The sequence below is a fragment of the Caenorhabditis briggsae genome (assembly GCF_000004555.2).
Source record: "Caenorhabditis briggsae complete genome, chrIV, whole genome shotgun sequence".
Lineage (NCBI taxonomy): Eukaryota > Metazoa > Nematoda > Chromadorea > Rhabditida > Rhabditidae > Caenorhabditis > Caenorhabditis briggsae.
The window spans coordinates 4,433,868-4,443,255 of record NC_013487.2 but is presented as its reverse complement, the minus strand read 5'-3'; the positions used below and the strand labels follow the sequence as shown (position 1 = coordinate 4,443,255).

The window sequence follows — 9,388 nt, the reverse complement described above, 5'->3', positions numbered from 1 at the left end:
CACCATGGTGAAAAGCCTAGAAATGACCTCAAATTCACCTGATCTGTTTTTACCCTCGTTATCATGGTGGCCTAGAAAACTCAACTAGCAAAAATTAGACCACCATGGTAAAATAGCAGAAAAATCACATATTTGCACCCTTACAATTTCCAGCACCGATTCTCCGGTCGGTCCAATCGTATCCTCCATGACACTAATCATTTCCTTCGGATCCTCCTCTTCACTTTTCAAATCATCTACTCCCATCAACACACTTCTCCGATTCTCTTTCTCCTCAGCAATAGTATCTACACCCCAAAACGTGGACCGTCTTGTCACATTTCGATGATTATGAAAATCCTTTCGAAGGCCATCGCCAGTGTTTCTTCGAGTTAATCCGCCGTTGGTCCCTGATTTCTTCTTTTTCGGCGGCGTAGCGTCGCCACGTTGGAAGCTGTTCTGATCGGATTGAGAGATTCGGCGAAGTGAGCGATTTGTGAGAGTTGATGAGGAAGAAGAGATGGAGGTTCTCTGAAAATGATCGAAATTCAAATTACTGTAAAACCTCTTTTAGAAGGGCCATCTGAGAAGGGCTTGAGAAACCTTCTCGAAATTTGCAGTTTGAAATTGGAAAATTGCTCAATTTTGGTGTAAAATGGCCAAAATATAAAAGGGTCATCTCTGATAGAAGGGCCCTCTGGTGGTACCTTGGAGCAAAAAAAAAGCCGGACATTCTAATACAGGTTTTCCGGTAACTAACCTTCTCCAACGGATTCGGCGACATCTGAAACGACTTCTGACTATCGGAATCGAAATTATTCTTCATCGCCGACGAATTTATATTGCCCTTCTTGGTATGCGTGCGTGACTTCCGCCCAGAAGACGTCGATCCCTGCTTCTGAATACTTCGATTCGCTTCTCTTCGGTCATCGTCACTATCCACTCCAGAAGCTACACGTCTTCTAACAGCGACTGGTGTAGAATGAAAAGGCGACGGAGGTGGTGGAGGTGGAAGATTCGAAGAGGACGTTGTTGCCACTTTTTGGAATGCTTGTCTTCGGAGCTGAAATTTCAGAATTTTGTGTTTTGGTCGAAGAGAGTTGTCATTTTATATTAATTATTTATACAATACTTTCTTCATATTAGGGGGGCGACAAAAAATTAAGTGTGGGTGCTTATATATTATAGAATGATATTATTATGGGGTGGGATTAGCTTTAAAAATTAAAGAAGAAAATAACATGCATTATATATTGAAGCCTAGGTAAACGGAAAATAAATAACATCGCCAATCAAGGCTACCTTATCAGGACTCGGGCTCTTGTTTCGTTTCAGAAATTGATTGGAGACGCGATCTCGAAGACCTCGGAGTGATGGAATCGGAAGGAATGATGAGGATCTCTGGAACGGAAAAATCAGTTGATCGATAATTGATTTTTCTAATTTCTACAACTCACTTTTGTCCCTGTCGAGCTACTCGGCTTATTCACCCCTTTCACATGCGTCAAATCGGAGTCTCGTCGTGTCAACGTGGTCCTCGGAGGGATTTGAGACGATCCTGTGGATGCTGGATGATTCTGATGCATCAACGACGCCTTGCCCATACTGAATACACGTGGTGTGGTGGCTGAAGACGTCGGGGCGGATTGTTCGTTTTCGGATAGGCTCGAACATCGGATGTTGGGCATCGCGGAGGTGCTTCGAATGTTCATGTGGCTGTTCAGATGGAGACGATTGCTGGAGACGTAGTGGCCGTGAGGGAGACCGATTAGGTTGGCCTGGAAAAGTGGAATAGCCCTAGTGGTTCAATTTTTCTTACATTAACTATCAACAGCTTTACAGCTGCCACCTGAATCCCCATATCCTCCTTCTTCGCATGCAACTCCGCCTCTGTACATTTCCTCGCCTGCTGCATCTTCTTCCGTGACTCTGTACCCCCTCCAGCCATAAAATCTCCAAAAACAGAGCCAACCAGCACCACAGCCAGGTTATCAGCTGTCATTTTGTGAGTTTCCGAGTGTTTTGCGATCTTCAAGAATTCAAAAAATATCCAAAACCGAAAAATTGATAATTACCCTGCTCAATAGTCTCATGACATATCCTAGTGTTCCCAGATGCGAAGGTGAGAGATGTCGTCCTGCTGACTCGAAAATCTCGACCATTTCCAAATGGGACAGCTCAAATTCTCCAGACAGACGTGCCTTCTTTGCCTTTCGGATGATATTCAAACGGACTTCTTCGGAATTCAGAAGCGTTGGTTTAAGGTCTTTCAGGAATCGTTTCACCATGGTGCACACGTCGAGAACGGTGAAGTCGGATGGGATTTGTCGAACGCCACGGTAGACTTCGAGGACCTAGAAAAATCGATAATTTAAAAAAAAAATTGGGTCGCCGCACTTCTTGTCGATTTAATCTCGCCGAATTTCCCTCTTTCCGGAATATTCCATCGATTTGCAATCCGTTCGCTGTGATAAAGTCCAGCGCATCAACCAGAAATCGGGGGATTTCGCGCAACGTAATCCGCGTCCAACCGTTCCCAACAATCACATCGATATCGATATTCCATGAGAGCACCTCGCCAAGCGTAAATCGATATCGTGTCATCCCGTTCGTCGAATCGAACGACATTGAATTCTTTTTGCTTCCCGACGGACATCGTGCCGCTAAAATGCGGAAATCCGCGTAATCCTCGGGCTCCGACACCTCGAAAATGGAAATTTTTTCAATAAAAATGAGAAAACTTACCATAAAACTGCTAGAAAATCGCTGAAATCGGTTAAAATTGAGCAAGCCGGTTTGAAATTGCCGGCAAAATGTGGCAACCGTGATTGCGCGTGCGCTCTGGTGCAATTGCGTACAATGCGCGACAATGAGATCTACAGTAACCCTGGAAAATTAAAATTAGATTTGTTGCTGGAAATTGGTCTGAAAATTAGAAACTGTTGAATTCCATTGTATTGAAGCAAGAAACAATAAAAAACCTTCAGTTGAGAAAAATTGAGCGAGCCGACAAGCGGTTTCGGTTCAAAATTACCGGCAAAATGTGGCGACCGTGATTGTGCGTGCGCTCTTGCGTACAATGATGCAATTGCGTACAATGCGCAACATGCGAGGTGTACAGTAATCCTGGAAAATAGTTTGGCTGAAAATTGGTCTGAAAACTGACCAACTCTATTGTTGTGAGCAAAAAAAGATGTGAAAATCCTTTTTCATAAAATTTAATTTCTAAAAAACCCATAATAGTATCTCCTAAACTGTCAACGTTGACCAAATATATCTCATTTTCTGTAAAAGATATCAAAAAGTGGTCAACTGATAAAATGTTTATCATATTATCAAAAACATTTTATCAGTTGACACATTTTTGATATCTCTTACAGGAAACGAGTTAATTAGGTTCAAAGATGCGATCTTTTTGAAGAGTTTCACAAATTTTAAAAGCAAAAAAGTTAATTAAATAAACCCACGACCCTTGATGGTCCATTGACCTCAAGGAGACTACTATAAAGGAAGAGGAAAGTGAAGGGGAAAATCAATACTCGCCTCTGGGCTCCAAAGAGGGGAGCCCGGAGAAGTGATCCGAGATTCCGGGTCTGTCTGGGTTCCTCGGTCCTGGGTCTTGATTTTTCTAGGTCGTGACCTAAATTTTTCTGTCCAATCTAATTTTTTCTGGGTCACGACCTAGATTTTATTAGGTCATGACCCAAATTTTTTAGGCCGTGACCTAGATTTTTTAGGTCATGACCTAGTTTTTTATAGGTCATGACCTAGATTTTTTGAGGCCATGAACTAGATTTTTTCTAATTTTTTCTAGGTAACTTTTTTCTGGGTCATGACCCGATTTTGAGTAAATGCGAAGAATTCCATTATTGAGGGAAATCGTTTCATTTTCAACATTCAGTCAACTTTTAGGGCTTTGTCGAAACAAAGTTGCTGCCTTTTTTCGCGGATTCTCTTACTGGTCACAGATCAAGACCATTACTCTGAATGAATGCTTTCTCTTACTTTTTTAGTGTTCAAGTTGTTTCAGATTTACCCATCTTGAAGAACAAACTTCCTCACAACCATCTTATTTTTTTCTCTGTTTCAAGTTCTCTAATAATTTCCCAACTTCATTATTCTATCGTTTACTCAGGATTTTTAAAATCATGCCGGCGCTTTTACGGATTTGGCAGATCGCCCAACAACAATTGAAATCTGTGGCTCGGCTCGGGGGTGAGTATTGTTAGGAAGTCAATTTTCAATAGGCTTCCGAAAGGCGTTGTAGTCTTTATCCTTCGAAACCATCCAAAAAATCACTCCCACCTGATTTAGTCCCTCTGGTTTGCATAACCGTGCACCAACAACTTGTAGGAATCTGATAGTCAGACTGAATATGTGCAGACCAAGGAAGAGGAACTTAAAACCTACTCAGACAAGAATAAAGTTCCCGCCGTGGGGCTAAGGGAAGTTCCTGCCGCAGGGCAGCGGCAGGGACTTTTTTTTAGCTTGCCGGCATGGACTTTCACGCCGGCAGGTAAATGCTTTCTGTTCTTTCCCCCTTCCTCTTCCAGGGCGTTTTTCATGAAAATCAAATGAGAATATTAACAAAATATAAGTTTTTATTATCAAAAGAAATTATTCTTATCTAACAACAATGGGGGAGTAACGAATGGGGCAGAAATAAGTGTTTCCATCAAACTGGATTGATAGGAAAGGAGATAAAACATCAGAAGTGGGGATCAATGTGAGACCAACTAGGTTAGTGCATTTAACAATAAGAGAGCACAATTATTGTCAGCAAAAAGTTTAATTGACCTAGCCAAACGTTGCGTGTTCCGAGCTAACTTTGAAAAATCAAGTCTTAGAGCAGCTGCTGATCCATATTCTTCTATGAGCACGTAGCTCTGGCCTCCTCGAATTATGAATAAGCATACAGATCCGAATCCTCTAGTATTTCTCCTTTTTCGAAATTTCATCAAATGCATTTGACTCTTCTGCGGACCCGGATGCGAAAATGATGTAGACTTGAACGGCTGATTTCGCACAAGAGCTCGATAACTGAAAAAAGATTCCAAAGTCAACGAACAAAAAATTCAGTGGAAAACATACTAAATTGACGATGAATCATCTTTGATGAATTCGTTCCATTCGGGGCTCCGCATTCGAATTTCTGCTGCTGACCAAAATTTGAGCATGATTGTCCTTTCGGTATGAAACATAAACACTTTGGACAAAAAAGCCGAGTTTTTGGAGCGTGACTCATACGTCGGCGGTTTACTTCATCGGACACTTCTTTTGCCTGAAAATGACATTATGATCTGAATTAAAGTAGCTGGATTGACCGTGAAAGGCAGAGAGCATTTTAGAAAATATTCGACGATTGCGATTGCCATTTTAACTTGGGTTCGCGATAACCGGAGCATAAGGATAAACGAGACAAAGACGAGTACTGAAATCAGTTATAGGAATTTTGAAAACAATGAAGAAAACAACTCACTATCTTTGGAGCTTGAATCATTTTCGCATTCATTGTTTTCGGAAGCGAATTCAGTCTCTTCAAAAAGCTCCGTAAAGTTCTCATAATTTTTTTGACGACCATCGGAATCATCATCCAATAACTCCTCTGCATTGAAATATTCATCCTGATAATCAGGCTTGTTCGGAAAAACAAATTCGGAAAATCGTGTTCTCGAATTTTTTCTCGACTTTTTTTTTCGGAAAATCGAGTTCTCGAATTTTTTCTCGACTTTTTTTTTCGGAAAATCGAGTTCTCGAATTTTCTCGAATTTCAATTAGTCAAAAATTACCAGTTTATTTGACAAAAACAACAAAAACAACAAAAAGCACAAATATTACACTTTTTCCTTCCATCCGCCAGATTTGTCAATACCGCTGAGTATTTTCCCATGTTTAGTCTGAAAATTTCGTTAAATTCAGACAAAGTTACTCACTGCAAAACCAACAATTTTAAGAAAAACTTTTGATGACCTAAAGTCTGAAAAAAACCAAGTGTTTTCAGTGAGAGAAGGTAAAAAATCACTGAAGAATAAAAGAAGTCTATTAAGAACAGTATAAACCGAAAAAAATGTTGAAAAAGTAATGAAAACCCTGATTAAAGTATGTTTTCATTCAAAAAAAATTAATTTTAAAAAAATTCACCTTAAATCGACCCCGTAAATCGACACCGATTGCGGGTCTCGCCGCGCTTGGGTTACTGTTGCACCCGTTTCAACTATACAAAGTAGAGATTTCCTCTTCACTTTGAACGCAGCATGATTATTTCGAGAAAAAATTTTCCGAATATTTTTCGGAAAATTTTCCGAAAAAAATGGAAAATCGGAAAAATCGAGAACTCGATTTTCCGATTCCGTTTAAAAAAACTTTACAGGATCTCATTCGAAAAACGACAAATCGGGAACTACCCCGGTGACTAAAAAATCGGATTCAGGACCTCAAATTACATATCCTTGATAGTTTTCATATTGATACCAACAAAACTGGCAAGATTAGGCCACCTTGACTGAAAAATGGCTCTCTGCAAGCATTTCATATTTATACGGTCACCTCCAGAAAAACAAGAAAAAGAGACAATTTAATGTTTAGTGGCAGCACCATACGAATTGATAACATCAAAAGTACGATTTGGCTGATCTCCTGCTCCGAATCGGATCATTCGGCAACGATTGCATTCCTGAGCACCCGGCAGGTTCTGTACTTTGTGCAATGGTGGTAAATACTTAACTGACATGTTTTCTATAAAATTCCGATTCAGAAACATGACTAGCCATAGCGAAACTTTGATTTTTTAGGGTCGGAATCATGCTAAATGGATCAGCTGATGCGACGGAAGGACTTCTCCTACTGGGAAATGATCTTATGGTGATGAAATCGACAACGGAAATGAAGGATAGAACCCTCGAACACTTTTTCATAATCTCCGGAGTTCATACGACCAGGGGCAAACGCCATCTTGAGTTATCTAGCCCCAGAGAAAGCACAACATACCAAAAGACTGTCTTCACCGAAGGTAGACCAAATTTGAGAATCCGAAACATTTGATTTTTCACAAAAAATATGTTAGGATGAAAATAAATTCAATTTGAACGAATACTAGCCATTTTGGAATGATCTGCGCAAAGATCCAATAACATCTCATAAAAAACAGGGTGAAGCTTTCTCTAGGGCTAGATAACTCAAGATGGCGTTTGCCCCTGGTCGTATGAACTCCGGAGATTATGAAAAAGTGTTCGAGGGTTCTGTCCTTCATTTCCGTTGTCGATTTCATCACCATAAGATCATTTCCCAGTAGGAGAAGTCCTTCCGTCGCATCAGCTGATCCATTTAGCATGATTCCGACCCTAAAAAATCAAAGTTTCGCTATGGCTAGTCATGTTTCTGAATCGGAATTTTATAGAAAACATGTCAGTTAAGTATTTACCACCATTGCACAAAGTACAGAACCTGCCGGGTGCTCAGGAATGCAATCGTTGCCGAATGATCCGATTCGGAGCAGGAGATCAGTTCAGGACAACCAGTACATCCCAATTCCTCTTCAATCTATGCCAAATCGTACTTTTGATGTTATCAATTCGTATGGTGCTGCCACTAAACATTAAATTGTCTCTTTTTCTTGTTTTTCTGGAGGTAACCGTATAAATATGAAATGCTTGCAGAGAGCCATTTTTCAGTCAAGGTGGCCTAACCTTGCCAGTTTTGTTGGTATCAATATGAAAACTTTCAAGGATATGTAATTTGAGGTCCTGAATCCGATTTTTTAGTCACCGAATACATGTTCCCATCGGTTATTCTGTTATACACCAAAATTAGGGTGACCGTATAAATGTGTAATGTGAAAAAATGTGTAGGTATTTTATGGAAAGTGTAATTTATGACTTAGTTGAAACATAAAACATTTCAGACCCATAATTTCTGAAGGATTGAAGAAAAAAAAAGTTTTATGAACACAGTTTCAGTGCATTAAGAAATTCGTAAGCCGATACTTCAAATCATGAAACAGAAACAGTATGACGAAAATTCCATGAAACAGTCGAGAATTTTTAAAACTGGGCTTTACTTACTTTCTAGAACGACTCCAAAAATATGTGTTTTCGAAATCTATTAATCTTAATAACCTCTTTCTAAAACAGCCATAGAACACCGAAAACCGAAAAAAAAATAAATTAATATATTTTTATTAAAAAAATAAATATTCATAAAATCAACTTTAAAATTTAAACGATATTTTCAGTACTTTTAGAATATATAACAGGCTCGGTGAACATAATTTAGACCAACGCGAACAACTGTTTCACCAAATGAGCTACACAAATTATAGAATTTATGAAACTCTTTTTTTTTGAAAATGAGTAATTCAAACACTGATTTTCTATCTTTTCATTAAGACTTTCAAAGTACTGTTGATGAATATCAAAAAATTTTGAGTTCTAGGATGAACTTTGTTGAGTTCTAGGATGAACTTTGTTGAGTTCTAGGATGAACGGTTTATTGAGATCAACATAGAGGGCACTGACTGGGCTTCATGGTGGTGGAGAGAGTAGAAGAGTGCGACGAGGCGGATCCTTTGGACGCTGGGTCGTTGGAGCTCTTCTTCTGGACTGGCAGATGGGTTTCTTTTTTTTCTGGAGACTGATGAAGGCGCGTTCCTCGGAGTGACGAATCTGATTATTCTGTGGATCCTCCTTCCTTATATACTGATGAACACGTGGATTGGTCGTAAATAAGCCCAAGATCGGGTTGATCAGAAGATAAGATGAGGTGCTCGTCACGTTGGTCACGGTAGAGTATGGCTCTGTGTTGATTACTTCTCTAGGATTGAGAAGGATTGATCATTATAGATGTCGTGCAGTAGAGCCTCTGCTGCCGCGACATAATTCTCTAGACATATTGAAACGGAGTTGAAATATCTGTGCACCTTGTGAATTTTAGATTTTATATACAATTTTCGGAACTATTTTTTTCTATAAATTTCTGATAAATTTCTCGATTTCGATAGGAATTTAATCAAACTCGATCACTCACAAAATGCCAACTATCATTTTAGAGACAGTTTGAAACTGAAAACAAACAATAGCACAAAAAGTTTTCAATAAGACTATTATTCTGGAACGAAATAACCGGAGGCCACGGCTGCTTTTCACTCCCACTGCTCCAATTTCGAATACTATATTAATTTTGTGAGGCTACCGTACCCCCTTCAAAGGGTACAATTACAGTCCCGGAATATATATATATATATATAAATTTAGAACAGCAGAAGCCTCTGAATTAGATTCTAAATTCAACATGAAAAATTTCAAGAGTGTCTGAAACAGTAAAGCTCATCGATCTGTTTATTTTTGTCAGCGCAATCACAGTATTTGCTTCTAGAACAATCAATCGAACACCAAAAACCCCAAAGCATCATTTC

The 9,388-nt window shown here is 39.4% G+C and overlaps 3 protein-coding genes across 3 annotated transcripts in view; 1 reads left to right on the top strand and 2 right to left on the bottom strand.

The window, feature by feature from the left end:
* Positions 1-2,727, bottom strand: part of CBG21760 — a gene marked incomplete at both ends in the record, with an annotated part of 6,955 nt that extends 4,228 nt beyond the window's left edge. Inside the window, 8 exons of the mRNA XM_045235209.1 lie at positions 145-510; positions 740-1,042; positions 1,279-1,380; positions 1,437-1,757; positions 1,799-2,008; positions 2,055-2,333; positions 2,377-2,682; positions 2,725-2,727. Of these exons, the coding sequence (XP_045097363.1) occupies positions 145-510; positions 740-1,042; positions 1,279-1,380; positions 1,437-1,757; positions 1,799-2,008; positions 2,055-2,333; positions 2,377-2,682; positions 2,725-2,727 (1,890 nt within the window). The remainder of the gene's footprint in view (positions 1-144; positions 511-739; positions 1,043-1,278; positions 1,381-1,436; positions 1,758-1,798; positions 2,009-2,054; positions 2,334-2,376; positions 2,683-2,724) is intronic.
* A 1,988-nt stretch (positions 2,728-4,715) lies between these two features.
* On the bottom strand, positions 4,716-5,869 carry CBG21761 (the record flags this gene model as incomplete). Its single annotated transcript, XM_002632949.1, has 5 exons — positions 4,716-5,019; positions 5,187-5,260; positions 5,304-5,410; positions 5,459-5,649; positions 5,820-5,869. 5 exons carry the CDS (start codon positions 5,867-5,869, stop codon positions 4,716-4,718), a joined length of 726 nt encoding a protein of 241 aa, XP_002632995.1.
* A 911-nt stretch (positions 5,870-6,780) lies between these two features.
* CBG21762 lies at positions 6,781-7,577 on the top strand (the record flags this gene model as incomplete). Its single annotated transcript, XM_002632950.1, has 2 exons — positions 6,781-6,988; positions 7,420-7,577. 2 exons carry the CDS (start codon positions 6,781-6,783, stop codon positions 7,575-7,577), a joined length of 366 nt encoding a protein of 121 aa, XP_002632996.1.
* Positions 7,578-9,388: the final 1,811 nt, after the last annotated feature.